Below are 22,970 nucleotides of genomic sequence, written 5' to 3' on the forward strand. Positions count from 1 at the left end.
GGATTGCTCAAATAGTACAACGTTCAAAGATTGGATATTTTGTGCTAGTACTTGAACCTGGGTTAACGGGGGCACAGTACCTTGATTAACGGTGTATAATTGTTGTGGATGTGAAGCCTGGGAAGGACAATCTTATTCTTAGGGCCATATAATGGTAATGGTAATGTAGAAAGATCAAATAAGTACACTGGAACGGCCTGTACATAAACTGTGTTTGATTGCAATTGTGAAAGAACACAATTTTTCTTCGAAATAAGATAATATATTACGTAAAAGTCTTTCAGACGTCTGAACATTTAATTACTGTAATATTATTAAATATAGATTTGTTTTGTAGTGGTTATTCGAAATCATTGTACGTACTGTGACTCATTTTAATTCGTCACAAAGCGGGAGCGTTTCGGATTTCCGAACATTGGCGTTTGGGGTGTGAATATTTTGGTTGTAGACGAATTGACAGCAAGAAAGTCAGGGTTATCTAATAATATATAGGTGGACGTAAGTTATTATATTATAGTTTGTGTATTCAGACTTTTCCTAAGGATAAAGTACGGCTAAAGTAACTATAACGAATTCGTTGTATCATCATCCGGATGGATGATACGTAGGTCTACGGATTATAATACAAAGTTTTTCCTTGTGTGGTTTTATCAACTCGTGACTATATCTTTTACAAATAATTGTCTTATATTTAACACTTAAATGGAACAGTTATGGTTTTGACATTCATTCGCAAAAATAATCTACTATCATTTAAACGTAAACTTAAATTAAATGGTTCCCTTTTTTGACAGTTTATACTGTACCATAATAATAATTATAATTATTTAAAATGTGTTGTGCATGTGCGTGGACGCAGACGAGAAGTAAGACAGTGAGTTGATCTGGGTCTCCGTATTAAAGTTAATTTATTTAATTAATTAGTTAAATTAAACTTAATGCCGTTATTTGTAGATCTTAATTAAGTTGGTTGACTATCGTAACTAATTTGCCTTTCAAATTTGTTTGTTTTGGTATTGACAGATAAATAAATGTATTTTTTTTTTTAAATAACAATTTTATATAAATAATTTCATGTGATTTCAGTCTGTTAATTAAGATTGGATTGATTTAAATTAGAAAATAAAAACACGCAAGCATAAGATAAACGTATACAGTATATACCAGGTAAATACAACAAAATACATTAAAGCCATCTTTTTTTTTAATGCATTCTAACTTCATTGTTTGTAAAATGCTACCGATTAATATTTAAGGTTATTTTTTATTATTTATTATTTAGTGACATTTCATTAATTCAATCATTAAAGAGTCGTGAAGAAATGCTTGCTAAACAGTTATTAATATAGTAGAAAAGCTGACTAATTTTAACTAGTGATTTGATTATTTAATTAGTACTGACAATGCTATACTGTTGTAAAACAGTTTAATAGGACTAGGACGACATCATATTTCTGTTATATATTATGAAGATTATAAGAGATAGCCTACAGTGAAATAAGCATTTTTTTATCCTTTTGTTTATACTAATTTAATTTTGTATTTAAGCCTATTCTGCATTCATAGAAATGTTCGTAAATAGTTATTAAATTACGCTGTATATAATACTTCTAGTTAAAGTCATATACAGCTTTCAAAAGAAATGGTTGCTATATCTATATATATATATATATTATAATAATTGTATTTTCGTTTAAATCTTACTGTAGAAAGACTACTTCAAAGTGTCTGTTCTATAAATGATTAATATGGATCTTTCGATTTGCCATGACCAAACTAGGTCATGTCAGTTCATTGTACGGACAAGTTAGGACGCCCTTCTTCGCTCTCCATCTCGACGCTTGGTGGCTTGTAAGTTCAGATGATAATCGACCGTCGATTGACATGACCTAGCTTGGTTCAGATCGTCATCGCAAATCTGCAGCTTCTCTTATTTTCTATTTTACATATTTTATTTAATGCAGTTTATTGGTTAATCGTTTTGGATAGGAGCACTTAAGAATGGTCGTTTATTTTGCAAACTACCAGTTTTGTTGATAAAATTGTATTATATTTACATTTTGTTGATTGTTTTTAGACTATGCTTAATTATAGCTATAGATTTACTTCTGTACTGTAACTACATTTTTTATTTCTTCAGTACTTAGGCTAGGCTAGGCTAGGCTAGGCTAGGCTAGGCTAGGCTAGGCTAGGCTAGGCTAGGCTAGGTACTACTACTACTACTAACTCAATAGGTTTATTTTTGATTTCTCAATCAACTGTGTTAACATAAACATGTTCCGGTGCAGGCTTGGTGTTTGCATAAACATGTTCACCAGATGAGGATTCAACAGCAGGTTTAATTTCTTCATACTCACTTTCTTCATATTTCTTAGATAGACTTTGATAATTTGTATCTATTGTGCATACATTTTGTTGAACATCAAATTTAGCAGCGTGTTTTCCTGAATCTATACGTCTAAATCTAAAAGAGACCAAATGTATTTATATCAATCAATTAATAAAAAAAAATTAATAAAAAATAAATATTTCATCAATATCAAACAAGGCCAACAGCCATTAAGTCGCGTGCTACAATGCATAGTGATACCGGACCGACAGACAAACAGACCGACAGACAGACAGACCGACAGACAGACGGACCGACCGACCGACATAGTGAACTATACTGACCGAAATTACTGAACATGTTTAAAAATGTTGAAATGTTTAAAAACATTTATATTTTTTTAATTTACACGTGCGTAGCCTGTCACTTTTGACGTGCTCGTATAACGTAATTTCGAGTTGAAAAGTAAGTCAAGAAAACAGAAATCGGGCAAGAAGAGTGCGCAATAACATTTAACGTGCAGTGCGCGCGCAAAAATCTGCGCACTCATGGCAATTTTGTAAACGCTTAAAATTGCCTGAAACGTACTCTTATTTCATCGAAAATAAATTTTGAAAATTTTAAACGCGCTTACGCATGCGTTACATGCGCTACGCACGTAATTGTATTGCCATATGATGATTTATGCCCTGAAATTTATGAGTACCAAATTTTATTTAATTGTGATTCATGGTTGTTAAGATATGATTACAAACGTGATTTCGTTAAATCGTGCGTAGACCACGTAATTTTTTATTGCGTAATTTTCGATGAAATAAGAGTACGTTTCAGTCAATTTTAAGCGTTTACAAAATTGCCATGAGTGCGCAGATTTTTGCGCGCGCACTGCGCGTTAATTGTTATTGCGCACTCTTTTTGCCCGATTTCTGTTTTCTTGACTTACTTTTCAACTCGAAATTACGTTATACGAGCTCGTCAAAAGTGACAGGCTACGCACGTGTAAATTAAAAAATATAACTGTTTTTAAACATTTCAACATTTTTAAACATGTTCAGTCATTTCAGTCAGTTGGTAGGTTGGTCGGTCGGTCGGTAAACACTAAGCACGCGACTGCAGCCATCTATATGGCCTTGTTCTTTTAAGTTTTAAGTTTTGTGATATGGATAAAATATCAAGCATAGTAACAGTTTCAGTGTGTGATACTATATGGATGAAATATCAAGCATAGTAACAGTTTCAGTGTGTGATACTATATGGATGAAATATCAAGCATAGTAACAGTTTCAGTGTGTGATACTATATGGATGAAATATCAAGCATAGTAACAGTTTCAGTGTGTGATACTATATGGATGAAATATCAAGCATAGTAACAGTTTCAGTGTGTGATACTATATGGATGAAATATCAAGCATAGTAACAGTTTCAGTGTGTGATACTATATGGATGAAATATCAAGCATAGTAACAGTTTCAGTGTGTGATACTATATGGATGAAATATCAAGCATAGTAACAGTTTCAGTGTGTGATACTATATGGATGAAATATCAAGCATAGTAACAGTTTCAGTGTGTGATACTATATGGATGAAATATCAAGCATAGTAACAGTTTCAGTGTGTGATACTATATGGATGAAATATCAAGCATAGTAACAGTTTCAGTGTGTGATACTATACCGTTTATACATCATCACGATGACAGCAACTGTGATAACTGCCGCGATTAGTGAGCCAATTACAACACCTATGATGTAACCTGGAAAATATAAAAGGACAAATTTTCTTGTTTTATTTACATTACTGGTACTGAATCTAATAAGAATTCCAAACAATGAACTATGTATAATACACACCTTGTTTCTTTTGGTCACAATTTGGTCCAAAAATGAATTTCTTTGTGTCAGATGTCCCACTAACGTGTAAAAATGATGCCAATACTGTGAATGTATATTCTGTACATGACTCAATTCCTTCACCAAACAAAACTTGAGTTTCTGTAGTATTTCTTTGCTGAAATATTCCACCACCTGACAGTTCATAATGGTAGGTCACCTGATAGTTTGGAATGTCACATGTAGAAGCGTTCCATTTCATCAGTATATGTGTTCCATTTGTGAATGGATTGCTTTTTATCGATGGCTCTATTATTGTAACATAGAATATTAAACAGATTTTTAATAAATGAATTATACTAGACATTAAGAATTGTTTCAATTGGCCGATAAAATGTTTTACCCATTTTTTTATATATAAACTTTACACTAAATGACCAACTAGGCCTAAATGTTAGTAAAATACACTCACACATTTAATGATTTAAGCATACCTGATGGTGCTGTTTGTATCAATATGTCCTCTCCCCAATTACCAACAATCTCCATATTATTAACAACTCGAGCGTTTACGACATAAGCAGTACAACTTAATAATCCTGGTAGTTGAACTTCTAATTGAGAACTGTTTGTTGTGTTGACTACATTTAGTATACTTCCATCGATGTCTGAGTACTGCACTTGATATCGAAGGATATAGTTACACTGGATTCGATCATAATCACTAGAAACAGACTGAAATACAGAAAAAAGACAAATACCGTTATTTGAATCTGATACTGGTAACCAATTTCTGTTTGATAATATGTTATATTGTAAGGACAAACAATTAGAGAATACTTTACAACTTTACTTGCTTGAACTTACTTAGTTCATTTACAAATACCAATAACGTAATGTATACGGTATTTACATTCACTACTTTAATTAGACTTTCTAGTAGGCCTCCTAGTTCCGTAATAATTAATTTGTTGATTGTGGAACTTACGATAATGAAGAACAAACAAGAACAATAAAAACATATCTAGTGTACCTTTAAATTCACTATCATCTGATTATCTCCAATGGTTTTTAACTCCATCTCAGGTTCTTCTAAAGGCTCTATTTCATAATATGTAACACAGCGGATTAGAACAGACATACAAAATACAACGTGGTGTGCTATGGTAGATATCATAATAATTTTTCTAACAACAAAGAATAAATAAAGGAATATCTCATATAATCCAACAAAAAGTTAGCATACTGTAAAACAAGTAAAAATTAATAATCTGTGAATGATAAAATCCTTAAAACAAATGTTGGCAATCTTTTAATTCTAGATCTATAGATACTAGATTTATAAAATCAGTTGACGCGTTGCTGATTACATGGCTTGGCAGTTTGTTAACTGATTATCTGTAATGTTAGATCTTGCCTGAACATATTGTGTTGGTTGATCCAAGTGTACTTCTTGGTCCATCTACCTCAATACCACCAACCATCCTCGAAAACTGAGAGTAGAATTGAACTTGCGTATTTGGGATAAGTTTGTCAATGACAATACATAAATCATTATATGATTCAGTTATTGATATAAATGAATCCATCTCCGATGATTTATACGAAAGTTTCCGTTTTGTAATTGTTCCTGTTCCATAGTCTTCACCAAGAATCCAAGTGACGTCAAATGTTATACTTGCTGCTGTCTGATTTACAACAGTTGGTGGTTTAAAGTTGTATGGTAATGCTATTTATGAAAATAGAAAACACACTGAACTATTAAAACAGAATACATGTAGGCCTATGTGTTGTTCTGCCGTATAAACTTTACTAAATCATCTGCATATCTAATTAGATGGTTTTACTCGCTTTATAGTCGGATGTATAGAGACTATAATGACTTCAGAGATATAGATAATATATGGGCAAGGCAATTGAGAATAATTCATAGAGAAACATACGATAAATGTTCATGTGGAGCAATTTGTCGATAATCAAGTGTAAATATGATTATGACTATCAATCTGTTTGTGTGTGCATCATAATTTTTGTGCAAATTAATTAATTATTCTCTTTATGTGTATATAATCAGGTTTTAAATGTTTTTTTTATATTTACATAATTGACTATTTTGTAGTTTTTGTAGGGCTGTGGATACTCGCATGTTTTTGCGCATTGTTGCTTTCGCAACCTCTATTTTTGACCGATTGTGTTGATAAAATAAATGGAATGAATAAATAAAACTGTAAAACATGGAAACATTTGATGATCCTAGTTGCCTATTGTGAATTTTCTAAATGGAAATCAAATTAACTGCATCTTCAGTTATACAATGAGGTACTACAGAGAAAAGGCAAGATGTATGTATGTGTATGTATTTAATTAATTAACTTTCATGACAAAATATGTAACTAATAATCTAATCTCTCTCTCTTTTCCGATAATTCTTCAGGCTACTTTGAATAGCTGAAAGTATACGACATATATAGTTTAATGTCGTGTAGTTACCTATGCTGCAGTTTGGTCCAGCCCAAGCTTCATGGCATCCATTATCGCAACCTCCATCTCGATTACAATCTGCCGAAGCTTTGCAGTGACACAGGAAATTACACAAAGCACCAAAGAATCCGGATGAACATGACGGAGGCTCTTTAGAAACCAAGAATAATATCATTAGCAATTTCAATGTACTGTACAGTATAAATGATTGTGTAAAAGTCAAAGAAAACTTAATTGAGTAGAAACTCAGTTACCAAAGTAAATGCATAGAATTGACCAAAAGGTTTAATTTTCCTCCATTGTCCCATTATATTGTTCGGATTGATTTTTTGGTGAATTTGTGAATTTATTCGGGGTGAATCGCCATTCAAATGGATCAGTGGTACATTTTAAACCGCCCAGTGATATAAAGAAAAGTATCTATCTTATTTTTAATAATATACTACCTAAACACGTGTCTCCTGTGTAACCAGACGAACATTTTGAACCGGAAATGCATCCTGTTGTTTTATTACAAACGCCATTGTCACAGTTACATTTTTGACGACAATCTGCTCCATAGTATCCAGCATCGCACACTGGAAAACATGAAACAATTGTAGTTTAAAATACTTACATCTTATCTAATATTAAAAACTGTAAAAATCAATCTTATACAGAAAATAATAAAACAAAACAACTATACGATTAGTAATAATAATAATACTGAGATATGGTACAAATAGTACGAACAGTAATCACGGTGATAGATGTGAAAGCAGTGAAGCGATATCAATAGTATCAGCCGATTCTGCTACTGTCAAGAGGTATCTATCTGTAAAACTATGTACAGCATTTCTGCAGACAGCAACGTATATAACTTGCTATAGTTGTATAGATAGATACCTCTTACAGTAGCAGAATCGGGTCCTAGTATATGAATTAGCCTAAAGGCAAAATTCGACATATCCCTCCAAACACCTATCGAAAACCAGTATACTAATCAAGTTTAGTTAGAAAAGTATTTAGGTTAAACGTAAATATTGTAAATAATGTGTATTCATAGTTATGTTACGTCATCATTGGATGGCGGTCAATAATGTTAAACTTTATAGTAGTGACCTGTAGGGCTTAAGTTTGAGTTTTCGTCTGACATCAATAGTTGAAAAAATAGTTTGGCATAATGGCAAAGATAATTAAGAAATGCTTTTTTGCATAATTTATCATAATTTTGGAAATTTATTTATTTTATTAAAACATATTACCTCAACAACATATTTTTTGAGTATTAATAGCACTAATAACACTAAAATATAATAATCATTATTTTCATCATAGGCACAAAACATATAAAATGTTCTGACCTGTAGTACAGTCTCTTCCTCCAAAACCTTTCATACATGTACATCCAACTGGATCAGGTGGACAGAAAAAAACCCCAACGCAATTTCCACCAGTAGAACAGTTACTGTTGCATTCATGGCCAAAGTTGTTAATTCTACATCCTTAAAAAATACATTAAAAGTATCTCATAAAAGAAACATCTTTACTACATCATAAAAGTATTATTATCTTATCCTTTGTATAGTATTGTATGTTTTTAACTGTTGTTATTTTTATTGTAATTTCAACCTTGGAAGGCAAATTTCATTTACAGTGTATTTGACAATAAATTTGAACTTGAACTTGAACTTGAACTTGAAGTAATTTGACAAATAATTAAAATAAAAACAAATTGTATCAAAAATAAAATTCGGAATTATTTACGGTCATTAATTTTGTTATACACTATCCCTTCACTTTGGAAACATATGTAAGCTAAAAAATGAAAGCAATACTGGATATGTAATTTAGACTTTACTTTTGACTGTTCTGACTTTACGAAAAAGAAAACATTTGATGATGCGCAAAAACACTAACGAAAGTACAAAATACCAAACTATATTATTTTTGTTGGTTTTCGTGGTGTATTAATTATTTTGATAAATTTAGATAAAACAAAAAAGTTGACAGAAATCGAATGAAAAACATATTGCTGCGGAAACACGAATTGTTAAGTTTTTATGTTCTATATCAAACCATTTGGAATCGTTTTGTTTGTGGGTGTTCATCATCATCTACATTTATTTTTATTTCAATGGTTTTGATATTTTGCATTTTCGTTTGTGTTTGGGAGATTTGATACCTATTTGCTACTTTTTTAATTTTAAAACTGTGGTTTAGAAGTAAAGGTCATGTCTGCCTTAACAATAATTCGCATGGGATGAAAAAGCGCACTCTTCGCCCCGGCTCCTGAAAATCATGTTAAGAATTGTCAAGAAAAAATTCAGAACTATTTACGGCCATGATTTTGTTATACACGGAGTATTCCTTACTTTATAAGTGAAAGCAATAGTGGATATGGGAACTTTGTGGTGATCTAGGGTGCGCATCAGAGAGTGACAATGTGCATGAGAGAGAGGATGAAGTCTGTCAATCAGTAGGCAGTGTTGGAATAATAATAAAACTACAGCTGACTGACGGACTTTTATGAATAATGTGTTGAAAATAGATGATGATGTTTAATGTTTATTGCTTAATAACAATAATAAATGTTATGTTTTAATAATTTGTTTACCTCCGCCAAGGATGTATATGTAGTCGATCGCTTGTATTTGTATCTGTCTGTTTGTTTGTTTGCAAGATTACTCAAAAAGTGCATATTACAAGATTTTTACGAAAATGAAAATACAGATAAATATGTGATCAAGGACCAGGGTCCCAATTCTGGACCACTTTTTAGTATTATTTTCAGACCTGCCAGATAGGAGACAATTCTCAAAAGCCGGCGAGCAGTCTTAAAGTAACAAGTAACCTGAACTTGCATTTTCTCGAGAACTACATGTCAAAAAAAAACTTCATTTTTGTACAGAAGCAAGAGTTATAATTTGTGATTTGTAATTTTAAAACATAATTTGATTTAATGTACAGTTTTATATGATTAGTTTTAAAAACCCTATTTCTTTTCAAATGTACCCGTTTATTTTTGGCGTTGCTGTTCTATTGTTAATCAACTGAAACTATTGTTAGTTGAAAGGCTGGTTACGTAACCATTACACCAAATCACACACAGCTCGCATTTCCGGTGAAATCTTATGTAAGAGAATTTTATAGTAGGCGGAGGTATGCACTCTCGGAGTATCGTTCTAATTTTAAGATTATTTATGTGATTTCCAGTTTTACAAAAATTGCCTTTAAATCCTGCTAATTATATTATAATACAATATAAATTAAGCTATTACCAGTTTTACAAGAAGCGCCTTTAAATCCTGCTGGACAAATACAGACGCCCGTCTTATCGTCACATACTCCACCATTATAACATATGGGACAGTCCATTTCACAATCTGGAGGATTACATTTTGGTGATGGACAAGCTATTAAATAAAAATAATAAAAATAATAATAATTTGTCCGAAAATGTAAACAGTCTCTCTGAAAGACAAATTATAAGGTCAATGTGTTTTCATTTATTAGAACCAATTAAATAATGTATACTAATTTACTTTTAATTTAAAATATTTACATATTAGTATTATGTTCCAAGTGTGTATCCTAATCAGATATCAAACTACCTTGTTGGTAAATATTACTAATTGACGATGAAAATGCTTTTACAAAGATTTACCTCTAACAATGAGTCTCATGATACCATGGTTACCATCCAGGCTATCACCTGTATAACATTCATATACCCCATCATCTTTCATTCGTATGTTTTTAATCACAGCAGAAGTATTACCTCTCAGATTGTGTATTTCCTCACCATAATTATGTCTCCAACGTAAATCTTCAAGATCACCACCTTTACTGAGATTGATAGTGACATACTCTCCGATACCGACTGTTATCGTTCTATACTCCATTTCAATAGTGGCTGTAAAATAATTATATTGGTAAACAGATAATAGTAATAGCTATTAAACAAAATATTAATGTTTTAAAGAGTATGAATAAAATTAGATATTATTTATTCATTATCGTCGTCCTCAAATTGAGAATAACATCATGACCTTACTCACCAAAAGAGGATGTCAAGACAATTGCTGAATTTGTGACTACTCCATTTTTCTTTGCTTCAAAAGAAAATACACCAACTCTTTCACTGTGAGGTAAGTCAGAAACACCTAGAAACGTGTGATCATCGTGCACTCGGTATCTAATTGTGCAACTTGTGGGAAATATTTTATTGCTTGGCATATTTGTTGTTCTTTCATTACCAGTATTGCCATCCGTATACGGCCCAGTATCATCCCAAGTCACGTCTTCCCCTTCCATATTCTTGTATAATATTCCTACTGATAAATCTCGAATGTCTTTGTCGTCGTAAAGAGCGTATCCTCGAAACCAACTACCATTATTGGCAACCAGTGGTGTTTCAGAATATGTTGTTATATCTAATGGATCTTTAAAAATAAAACATCATTTTTATGAGGAGAAAAAAAATCGGTAAATCGCTCGTAACTTTTACAATTTATAGTCTTCAATGACCGGCAACTAAGTACATACCTGAGGAGAATCCGGAATAAAACCTTAAAGAGAGAGCTATAATCACGTAGAACAAGTTTGGAAAACGTTTAGCCAACATATCCACTGAAGTTTTTACTTGTAGTAAAACTTAAGTCGTGAGAGACTAAATGTTTCGTTAGTATGCCGTTAGCTTATATATTATACTTCACAATTTAAGCAATGAAACAGATTTCTCACCCAATAACAAAGAAATACAGTAATACAAAACTATTTCCTTGTTTATTCAAGTGTCAAAAGTATTTAAGTTGAATAGGCCTATATGTAAAATGTTTTTATTCAAAATATTTATTTCAGCTTAGAGAAAGAAATTATATGTGGAGAAAGACTGTAAACGACGAGGATAGATTTGATTTGTTATGCAAACATACTTTGTTTGAAAGCACTGAATATTTCTCATACTTTCTACACTATCAAACGTTATGTGACAACAAATGTGATGTGCCCATAATAATGGACACGATGATGTCATATCGCTACCATATTTAAGCATATCGCTACCATATTTGGGCATATCAGACATTTTTTGTCAAAATATTTTGATAATAGGCCTAGAAATGATTGTTTCTAAATGTTTTTATTCATTTATTGTATCCAGGTGATTTTTATAATCCCCAAAACAAAAAGTATTTTTTATGGCAAGGAATTTAATCATTTAATGATATTTTACTTTTAAAACTAAAGCGTATAAGGAAATAAATAATAATTTTAAAAATAAGTCACCAAGGATCGAAATCTTGGTGTTTATTATTATGATGTGTGTTGTAAATTTTGAAAATAAAAATAGACTATCTTGTCAAACTATCACGTAGGCTATTTAATCCTGCTGATATCATGTCGCTTGATATCAAGGAACGATATTTTAACCAACAATATGTATAACATTATAATCTTAAATGATAAAATAACATAATCATGCAGTACCTTTTAGGAGTATATATTCACACATATTTCTAAATCCATTGCTACAGTATTATAAATCGAATATATTGGGCAGCTGATAATATGCTATTGTCAAAATTATTAAATTACACAAAACAAAAGTGTATTACGTCTTCACTCCGAACCGCATTAACCTTTAACTAAATAATTAAATAATAAAACTAAAATAAAATTAATGTTTAGCTCTGTTATACATGCAAGCGTATTTGAGTGAACATCTATGTCTATGTTTTAACTTAAGTTCTGTTCATCTACATAGTTATCTAATTACATAATATAGAATGCAGTTTGCACAAATGAGAAAACAAGAAAAAGTATATTTTACCTTTGACCTACATACATACATACACAATGCTCATTTTTAAAAATCAATCTAAACCTTTGGTATGTTACTTTTTAGTTGCGTGCAAACGCGACTCTACAGCTCACTATGTCGGTCGGTTTGGTCGGTCGGTTAGTTAGTCGGTCGGTCGGTCGGTCGGTTGGTCGGTCGGTATAAACACTAACTCAAATTAAAGCAGGCTACTGCAGCCTTGTTTATTTGTATTATTCTAAAATAATTATGATTGTTAGTAAAATCCCGGACATGTCAATACCTGCAAAACATGACAATCAAATGGGTAATAAATTTATTAGTACGGTTTTTAAATATATATATATATTCAAATCTTAATATGAACAAAGTGCAGTGGACTGAATTAAATTAAAATTAATAAAATGCTCTACTTTTACTGAATTTTTAAAATGCCGTCATTAAACCATAATAATTTTGAGTAATACAAATATCAAAATCAAATCGTAACCGTTTTTCTTTTTGAAAACGTCCAACAGATCTGTTCTAGTTTCAAGTTCAACAAATCAAAATTAAGTCCATAACAATAACCATCTCAAATATCCTGAAATATAAAAGTATTGAAGAAACGTTTGTATAATATATTTTTTTTTCTTTTCTGGTTCACCACCACATTTATTCATTCAATGTTTCATTACATATTTTCTAAAAATGTTCTACCATTTTTCGTTATTTTCTGTTTTTCCTCATTGATATCTTAATTTTAACCTTAGTATCATACCATCAATACAAAGTATTTACTTCTTAACATTTCTTGTGTTGAATCCTCTATTTAAAATAACCAATTGTATATTAAGTAAAATACTTAACTACATACATCAAATGTTTACTGCTATTAACCTGCACACACACATAGTGTAGACACATGTAAACATACACATTCATTTATATATATTATATCCTTTCCACAAATGTTTACATTTGCATAATATTATACATTAATTATTCGTCAGACTTAGTCCTAAAGGCATACAATACAAACCTTTCAGTTGCTGAACAAAGATGCATAAGTTATGGTGAAGTACAGTCGCATCTTACAATTATACTAGGCCCAAAAGCTGAAAAAGAAAACACATTACTGAGTAAGATAATACATGATTGGAAGTTTGCGGATTTAATTGTATTTAAAGCTTACCTTTGATGGTGTTTGTTGATCCAAGTGCACTACTTGGGCCTTCTACTTCAATACCACCAACCTTCCTCGAAAATTGAGAGTAAAATTGAACTTGCGTATTTGGGATAAGATTATTAATAATAAATACATCATCATCTGGTTCAGTTACTGAAATAAATGAATGTTAGAGTGGATGCTGTCTGGTAGACGGTTCAGAACTGTACGGTAATGCTATAATTATGGAAAAAAAAAGTACAGAAGATTATTCCAAAGAAAAGATAGGTTTATATAATTATGTTTTAGTTTGGAAATCGTTTAGCCGACATATCCATTAAATTTCAGGATAGGTTGTATAATACAATGTATAGCATTAGCAATAACTGCAATAAGTGAAAGACTGACAGTTACAATTATTGTCACTATCGTTACCCAATACTATAAAGTATTTTTTTGTAAATTAAGTTGTTGTTCATCAACTTCTGACTGATTTTTGTTTCCTCATACAATTGTACAGTGCTGCAACTTGAATAGATTCCTCCATGATTCTATACGCTATAGTTTATTTTAGCATAGCGGAGATAAGTAATAGACATTTAAGGTAAATCAGCAAAGAAAGAGCTGAATAATGAAAATTAATAATATGTTTTTCTATTGTAACAGTATCGTACAATGGGCCGGAGGCTTGTACTCATTGAATAATCAAATGAAATGAAAATTAATGACAGTGTTTATCGAGAATTAATACTTTGTATTAAAAGCACTGTATATTTCTGACATTTCTTATTATATTAGTTGTTTCTATCTTAGGCTCTGTCTACACTATCAAACTTTATGTGACAAAAACAATTTGATGTGCCCATACATGACCGTATTTGGGTACAAAACACTTTTTTTTGTCAAACTAATTTGATTTTGATTTTTTGTGTAGACAGAGCTTTACAGTATTATTATACATTTGTTATTTGTCTGATTGCTGCTACCACAAGAAACAATTTTGTTAATGTACGGTATACTGTTTCTTTATTTGTTTTGTTTTTAGAGCAAATAATACTAATAACATGTATAATTGCTACACCCGCATTGTATATTCAATATACTTATACTTTTAAAACAAAAACATGTAATAATATTACGGTAATTGCGTACATCGTATAAGGAAATGAAATAATAATTTTAAAAGTAACTGTACTGCGGATTAGATTCATATTGTTTACATTTGTGACGATAATGCTTCGATGCATTTTGATAATAAAAGTATACGTTAAGCCATCATGTAGGCTCTAGTTTGGTTCTCCACTACGTACACAAGTACTACCAACTACAAGCGTCTATGTCAATATATTTGCGTCAGTGTGTTATTAAGCTTATTAGTGGAAACACTAATTTAATTTGGTAAATGCCTATGAATTGTATTTATCTGTTAACGCAAAACTAAAAATATAGAAACTAAAATATTTAAATCAATTTACAGTTTAATCAATCTAGTGGAGAATTACTATATTTGTAATATTTTAGGTATGTTAAAGGTTTGTGTTTAAAGTAAGTATATGCAACCAAAAGCTAGATGTCAAAAAATTATACAAAATATGATTACTTTTATAGAGGGCGTATAGGATCCCAACAATCTCCTGTCTGTCTTCAAACACTGCATCACCCATTTACATTCGTCTTGAACACTTATCAATATTTCAGTAATGTCCTTCAGAAGATCAACATTGTTGCAGTATCGTCTTTTTGTACTAAACTATCCACATCTTTCTCATCATCCGATCAAACCTTTTGCCGAAAATATAGTCGGCCGTTCACCAGAGGGCCGACTTTTGCAAATGTTCCTGTTAAGGTTTGATTTACCTGCGTTAACTGTCAAATCACCAGTTCCATCTGCCAGTTTGATAATATAAGCCCTGTTACCTCTAGGCCTCGATACGATCTGATTGGTTGGTTGTTTTTTAGTTAATAACCGACACCCAGATGTACTTACCTTTCATTATGCAAGAGCCCTTACTGATGCTAAAGTATTTTCGGAATATCACGATTAGAAATATTCTCGTTAATGAGTCTTTTTAAGTTCAAGCACACATTAAAGTAAAACATCATTTTTTATTGTGTTTATTTTATAGGCATTTATTACATAAATCCATTTTACGATTGTAGCTTTAATGTTTAACGTTCATATAATTTCGTTTCAAGAAATTGGATTTTTATTTTTGTTTTCATTTTTCATAAATACTGTAGTATATTTTGTATTTGTTTTTCTATTTATATTTGTATACATATGGTATTATTTATATCGCCTTAGTTGACAGGGGCACATCACAAGATGACGGTTTCACTAGTTTTGCTTTTCCTCTACACCCTATAACACTCTTGTTTGTGTTATGACTATGACTATGAAGTGACATTTATAATTATACAAAAATTTTCAATAGCAAACAAATTACATAATTTGTTACGAAGTGATATATACAATTATTATAATAGAAAAAATAGTGTAGATAAGTAATCTAATAATACGGCAAAAGACGACAAAAAAAGTTGAAGGATCCTAACTAGAAAAAAAAATTGTCTCACTACGGAATCCTGACTTAACTAAATATAAGGTAAAAATAGGAAAATAACAAATAAGAGGCAAAAAAATATAATAATAACGTTTTAAAAGTAGAAGGAACATTTTGAACAGTGAGCAATTATATTTCATATATAGATATAAGATTAGAAAATATTGTTTTCAATTTCTCTTAAATAAGTATAGGCTAAATAAATTACTGTATGTACATTTTTAGGGAGTTGATTCCACAGTTTGGGACCAATTGAAGTAATAAACAATCATGGTTAAAACATAAAAATGGTATTTGCAATGTCTAACCAATCGGTTACAGGAGTATTATTATTATATTAGTTAAAGTTGATTGTCTGCCTTTAAATCTCAATGTAATAACTACAGTAGCGAAACAAAAATGTTTTATAGAATTTGACATAATTGTATTTGTTTTATTTATCATGCTAAGGCTGTTGTTATTCTATTTTGCGTGTTTGTTCAAATGAATTATATTTGTCCATTTCCTTTTAAGGTAATATTATTACTATTTTCTACTACGCATCTTGTTGATGTTTCATAATAATAAGTTTTATTTCATTATTGGTTAAATATTTTTGAAAAAGGAGTACTTGAGATTTTACACTTCTTTTGGAAACATGTTTGTATTTTTAGTTTATACCTATTCACGTAAATCATTTCTATGGGACTGTAACTACGATTTTGTAAATTGTTTTCACTACTACGGATAATTAAATGCTTTGTATTCTTCATTTTTCAACTATGTTATCATAAATATGTTCCGATAAAGGCTGTTGAGGGTTAGCGTAAACGTGTTCAGGTGGAGAAGTAGTACCAGCAGTAGGATTAATGTCTTCATATTGACTTCCTTCATATTTTTTAGACAAACTCTGATAATCTGTATCTATTGTACAAACATTTTGTTGCACAGTAGAAGATGTATTTCCATAATTTCCTGAATGTATACCGGTACGTCTGTATCTAAAATTAACAAAGTGTAGTATTGTTGGTAATATTCACTCGTCGATTTAAAGATGGTAAAGCAGTCAGTATGTTCTTTATAAGTAATATCTAATTTATAAAGATAGTAATAGTCTAACAATGATACTATACCGTTTGAATATCATCACGATGATAGTAACTGTGATAACTACAACACTTAGTGAGGCAATTACAACTCCTATGGCGCAACCTGGAAAAATAAAATTACACATTTTTGATAACTTATTTTGAATAAAGCTTTGGTTTACAAGCTCGATATTTCTCTATATTTCATTGTTAGTTACTAGTACAAATCCCAAAGACAAATCTAAAAACGTGAAAAAAGTATCACTATTAAAAATGAATGCGGTTTCATGTGAACTGCGCGTAAAAGGAGTCCGATATGATAAGGGTTTTAAGGAAATACTACTACACACCTTGACCAGAGTCTGCAGGATCACAATCTGTTTCAAACATGAATTTCTTTATGGCAGATGTCCCATTAACATTTGAATATGACGCTAATACTTTGAAGGTATATTCTTTATTTGACTCAATTCCTTCACCAAACAAAATGTCATTGTTTGTTGTAGTCCCTTGCTGAAATATTCCACCTGACAGTTCATAATGGTAGGTCACCTGATAGTCTGGTATGTCACACGTAGAAGTTTTCCACTTCATCAGCCAGTGTGTTCCATTTGTGAATGGATTACTTTCTATCGATGGCTCTAATAATTGTAATAATTCAATGATTAAAAATACATAATAATAATAATAGTTATTATTCTTCACATCATAATTGTCGATAAGTTTTTTATAAGATCATAATATGAATAATAAACCAACCTAATGGCGGTGTTTGTACCGTTATCTCCTTTCCCCAATTACCAGCAATTTCCCAGTTATTTACAACTCGAGCATTTACGACATAAGCAGTACAACTTGATAATCCTGATAGTTCTACTTCTAATTGAGAACTGTTTGTTGTGTTGACTACATCTTGTATATTTCCATCTATGTCAGAGTATTGCACTTGATATCGAAGAATATATTCACACTGTATTTTATTATAATTACTAGAAACAGGCTGAAATACAAGATTACATAATAATGTCAATTTCATCTGAAATGGTATTGTACTCTTCAACAATGTTTGCATTCATCAAGCTAATTTGTGAAGAAAAACAATGATGACCTAGCGAGCTCTCTGAGAACGTATAGATTAAAATAATATATTTATGAACAATTCTAACAAGGCCATATACATGGCTGCCGTCGCGTGCGCAAATTTGAGTTTGTGTTTACTGACCGACCGACCAACCGACCGACATAGTGAGCTATAGAGTCGCGTTCGCACGCGACTAAAAATGTTTAGAAACATTTATATTTGCCTCCAAGTATTAATATCCAGTGTCAAAATAACGACAAAAACAATTAGGAATATGAGTTAGTGTTTACCGACCGACCAACTAACCGAAATTGCAGCTGGAAATGTTAACAAATGTTGAAAAATAATAAAAAACATTTATATTTGCCTCCAAGTATTAATATTCACCGTCAAAATAAAAAAATAAATGAATATGAGTTAGTGTTTACCGACCAACCGACCGAAATTGCTCAAAATATTTAAAAATGTTGACACATTTTTAAAAACATTTATCTTTCCCTACAAGTATTAATATCTACTGTCAAAATAACGAAAAAATATGAATATAAGTTAATGTTTACCGACCGACATAGTGAGCTATATCAAACACATTGTTACAATACCTTTAAACTCACGATCATCTTCTTATTTTCAGTGGTGTTTACTTCTATCTCAGGTTCGTTCAAAGGTTCTATGTTATAAAATGGATTAGTGCTGAGCAAATCATATATTAAACAAATAACACGTTGTCTAATATGGTATACTTTGGTAAATATTTACTTTATGTACTTTGCAAAAAGAAAGAAAATGAATAACAAAAACATTTTGTGTTATATGAGAATATAAAGTATGCTCATTTGCACAAAAAATAATGTGTACAAACAAATAATAAATGACATTTATTTAAAATTATCATACCAAAGAGATTATAATAAAACCAAATAGGAACGATACAAAATAAATTGCTACAGCATACTGCAAAATCGTGTACATACAGTAATACCATGGACCTATAAATTAGGTCTAATTTATAGGTCCATGATAATACATAACGTAGTAGGCTAATTTGCTGAATGACCATGCTTACCAGAACATATTGTGTTGGTTGATCCTAGTATACTTCTTGGTCCATGTACCTCAATACCACCAACCATCCTCGAAAATTGAGAGTAAAATTGATATTGAGTATTTGGAATGAGATTATCAATAAATAAATCATGATGCGGTTCTTCTATTGACATAAATGAATTCATTTGAGATGATTTATACGAAAGCTTTCGTTGTGAAATTGTTCCAGTTCCATAGTCTTCATCAAAAATCCAAGTGACGTCAAGCATTAAGGCGGTTGCAGTCTGGTTTACAACAGCTGGCGGTTTGAGGCGGTATGGTAATGCTGTGTATAAAGAAATGCACTACATTATCTCATATCAAAAAGGTGTACTACTAACAGATAAAGAAAGCACCATGATGTAACTACCACGTTGCGACTTGCAAGGAGTATAATATAATAATTATTATGCCTTAAGATATACCTATACTGCATTTTGATCCAGCCCAAGCCTCATGACATCCATTAGAACAACTTCCATCTCTATTACAATCTTCAGAGTCTTTGCAGTGACATTGGTAGTCACACAAAACACCAGCAAATCCAGAAGAACATGACGTAGGCTCTTTTACAAGAAAAAACTTTAAGTTTATTATATTACCAATTCAAATTATTAAATTGTATAAAATGATATGGAATGAATAATAGAAAATAATAACGAATTTAATTCAATGCTACCTAGACACTTGTCTCCAGTGAAACCAGGCGAACATGTTGAACCGGAAGCACAACCTGTTACTTGACTGCAATCACTATTGCCACAGTTACATTTTTGCCGACATTCTGCTCCATAGTATCCATCCTCACACACTTAAAAACATAAATCCCGTTTGATAGTTCAAGAAACTTTATTTTTTTTATCGTCGAATATACATTAGGTAAATAATGGTATGGTTTAGGATGTACTTAGATAAATCAAGTAAAAGTATATTGAAAGTTAAATAGTAAGAGTATAAACAATAGATATAATCATGATATTATAAAAGCAATAATTAACCATGAATATGAACATCGTATCATTAGCATGGGTTAGCAATTTGAGGGACACCGGTATGGCTTAATCTCTGTCTACACTATCACTATAGGGCCGCATAAAATGTTGTAGTACAGACAGACCTAACCGACATTATATTAAAATCATTAAAAAAAATACTCAATGTTAGTCTGCAAACTGTAACAATCATAAAACTGTCTCTTATTGTCAATAGACAATTTATTTCATTCATTCATTTTGACAGTAAAAAACACATACAAATAATACTAGTTATTATACTAATATTAGTTATAATACTAACCTGTACGACAATCATTTCCTCCAAAACCATTGATGCATGCACAACCAACCGGGTCAGGTGGACATAAAATAGATCCTGTGCAATTCCCGCCAGTAGCACACGCAATAGTGCAGTCACGACCCCAGTTGTTATTTCCACAACCTATTGAAAAAAATGGTTCTAGATTCATTTTTTTATTAATAAATTAAAATTTAAAAGTCTACATTCTCTGATTGTTATCGTGTTTTAAACATTATTATTATTTTGCTATTACCTGCTTCGCAAAAAGTGCCTTTAAATCCTGCTGGACAAATACAGACACCCGTCTTATCGTCACACACTCCACCATTATAACATACTGGACAGTCCATTTTACAGTCTGGAGGATTCCATTTTGGAGAAGGACAAGCTAATAGAAAATATTGAACTAAATTTAAATACATTTGCAATTCTTGGAGCCATTTCGTTGGTCTGTTTCATTTTACAATAAAATTGACATTTTAATGAATTTCTAGTATAAATATTTTTTCCTTTTATATTAAGCTTAAATCAATTTAAAATTGTAAAGGAACCGAGATGCAGAAACAATTCGTCATTTATCAGACACATCATTATCCAAATGTTTAGTCTTGATTTGGTGTATGATACATTTTATTAGTATCTATTTGAAAAGGTAGAAATGATTATTATAAAAGCCTCAAAACCTACATCTAACAATTAGTCTCATGATACCATGGTCACCATCAGGACTATCACCTGTATAACATTCATATACGCCATCATCTTTTCTTCGTATGTTTTCAATCACAGCAGACGTATTACCCCTCAGATTGTGTATTTCTTCACCGTAATTATGTCTCCAACGTAAATCGTCAAGATCACCACCTTCACTGAGATTGATAGTGACAGACTCTCCAATACCGACTGTTATCGTTCTGTACTCCATTACAATAATAGCTATGTAAAGTCAACAATAATTGTTATAAATTATAATGTATATGTTTTAGTTAATTAGTGTTACCTTACTTGGCACGTACATTAATATTATATGTTTTCATAATGATGATATAATGATGGGCATCATTGGCACTCACCAGCGGCAGATGTCAAGACAATTGCTGAATTTGTGACTATTTCGCCTTTCTTTGCTTCAAATGAAAATACTCCAACTCTCCCATCGGGTTGTAAGTCAGCAACACCTAGTAACATGTGGCGAGTGTGCACCCGATATTGAACCATGCTTCCTGTGCTAAATATTTTACCATCTGGCATATCTTTTTGGTTTAATCCTCTATCGGTAACATCATCAGTATCATCCCAGGTCACGTTATCTTTCCCATTGATATTCTTGTATAATATTCCAACTGATAAATCTCTGATGTCTTTATCGTCTTGAAGTGCGTATCCTCGAAACCCACTACTACTAGATGACGTCAGTGGTGTGTAAGAATGTAATGTTATATCCAATGGATCTGCAAATAGATAGATAAAAATAATTCATTTTAAATTTTAAACTTGCAACTTGCGTATCCTCGAAAATCACTATTACTACATCCATGCTGACTTAGAGAACAGTGTTGTATCTAATGGATATGTAACAACTAAAAAATGTTATGATCAGCGGTGCAGATTTTACAGAAGTCCCACACATTTCAAACTTTAAAATGATTTATATTTATTTTCTGTAACGTTGAATGATGTAACTTTCGGTAATCATATGAAGTGTAAATTTTTCAAATGATAAAATAAGGCTACAGTTATTAAAATGAGAAATTCAACCAGGAAATTGTGTAAGCAAGCAATTTGAGAATTAGGTGTAACCAATGCCGTAAAGTAATACACAAAAGAAAGATGCACCGTCCTTAGTGGATTTCCAACGGTGTAAAAGTGTTACTTTCTAAATTAATCCTTATAGGCCCTACTTAAACTTGGATTGGGGATTGGTGACATTTTATATTGTGTCTAACATGGAAAAATGAAATACAATCTTCTAAGCTGTGCAAATATATTTTAATACTATTTAGTACAGTATAACCAAATTAAACCTTAAAAGTCCCTTAATATGCGTTCTACTGTATTAAGATATGCAGATTTATATGGCAAACAAATATGCCAAATTGAACAATGATTAAAACAGGATACATGGAATTGAAAAGAATTGAAGCTTGTGTAATACGTAAATTTGTTAAATTAAACACATTTTTTTACAACATGGATCCACTAATTGGTCAGATTTCACTTGTTTGAAAAAGTTTTTGAAATCGGACAGACAACGAAAATGTGGTAAAATCAGGTAGTGTAGGTTAT

The 22,970-nt window shown here is 31.2% G+C and overlaps 4 protein-coding genes and 1 long non-coding RNA gene across 8 annotated transcripts; all 5 read right to left on the minus strand.

Annotated features, from left to right (window-relative positions):
- Positions 1-949: 949 nt before the first annotated feature.
- LOC140048828 (uncharacterized) lies at positions 950-4,871 on the minus strand. Of its 2 annotated transcripts, none has more exons than XM_072093626.1 (5): positions 4,657-4,871; positions 4,184-4,471; positions 4,008-4,086; positions 2,209-2,464; positions 950-2,143 (listed from the first exon to the last, which is right to left on the minus strand). In XM_072093626.1, the coding sequence occupies exons 1-4, from the start codon at positions 4,709-4,711 to the stop codon at positions 2,251-2,253; spliced, it is 636 nt and encodes a 211-aa protein (XP_071949727.1). In that variant the 5' UTR covers positions 4,712-4,871; the 3' UTR covers positions 950-2,143; positions 2,209-2,250. The 2 variants fall into 2 exon arrangements, with proteins under 2 accessions (XP_071949727.1, XP_071949728.1); XM_072093627.1 differs by having other exon boundaries at positions 950-2,139; positions 2,208-2,464.
- A 315-nt stretch (positions 4,872-5,186) lies between these two features.
- On the minus strand, positions 5,187-11,796 carry LOC140049653 (uncharacterized). Its single transcript, XM_072094603.1, has 9 exons — positions 11,171-11,796; positions 10,684-11,067; positions 10,290-10,538; positions 9,904-10,038; positions 7,987-8,127; positions 7,090-7,221; positions 6,653-6,793; positions 5,580-5,891; positions 5,187-5,263 (listed from the first exon to the last, which is right to left on the minus strand). The coding sequence occupies exons 1-9, from the start codon at positions 11,247-11,249 to the stop codon at positions 5,187-5,189; spliced, it is 1,650 nt and encodes a 549-aa protein (XP_071950704.1). The 5' UTR covers positions 11,250-11,796.
- A 124-nt stretch (positions 11,797-11,920) lies between these two features.
- LOC140049168 (tyrosine-protein kinase receptor Tie-1-like) lies at positions 11,921-21,938 on the minus strand. Of its 3 annotated transcripts, XR_011845207.1 has the most exons (7): positions 21,758-21,938; positions 21,372-21,620; positions 20,938-21,072; positions 20,685-20,825; positions 13,618-13,827; positions 13,465-13,540; positions 11,921-13,026 (listed from the first exon to the last, which is right to left on the minus strand). XR_011845207.1 is itself a non-coding variant. In XM_072093987.1 (5 exons), exons 1-5 carry the CDS (start codon positions 21,933-21,935, stop codon positions 13,781-13,783), a joined length of 750 nt encoding a protein of 249 aa, XP_071950088.1. In that variant the 5' UTR covers positions 21,936-21,938; the 3' UTR covers positions 11,921-13,780. The 3 variants fall into 3 exon arrangements, 1 of the variants encoding a protein (XP_071950088.1); XR_011845206.1 differs by having other exon boundaries at positions 11,921-13,540; XM_072093987.1 differs by having other exon boundaries at positions 11,921-13,827.
- On the minus strand, positions 17,207-18,872 carry LOC140048863 (uncharacterized). The gene is made up of 4 exons (XM_072093666.1): positions 18,867-18,872; positions 17,981-18,221; positions 17,572-17,862; positions 17,207-17,345 (listed from the first exon to the last, which is right to left on the minus strand). Exons 1-4 carry the CDS (start codon positions 18,870-18,872, stop codon positions 17,230-17,232), a joined length of 654 nt encoding a protein of 217 aa, XP_071949767.1. The 3' UTR covers positions 17,207-17,229.
- LOC140049572 (uncharacterized) lies at positions 18,925-19,874 on the minus strand. Its single transcript, XR_011845308.1, has 3 exons — positions 19,814-19,874; positions 19,369-19,674; positions 18,925-18,972 (listed from the first exon to the last, which is right to left on the minus strand). It is a non-coding gene; the product is annotated as an uncharacterized lncRNA (long non-coding RNA).
- Positions 21,939-22,970: the final 1,032 nt, after the last annotated feature.

Source organism: Antedon mediterranea, chromosome 5, assembly GCF_964355755.1.
Source record: "Antedon mediterranea chromosome 5, ecAntMedi1.1, whole genome shotgun sequence".
NCBI classification, from domain to species: Eukaryota; Metazoa; Echinodermata; class Crinoidea; order Comatulida; family Antedonidae; genus Antedon; species Antedon mediterranea.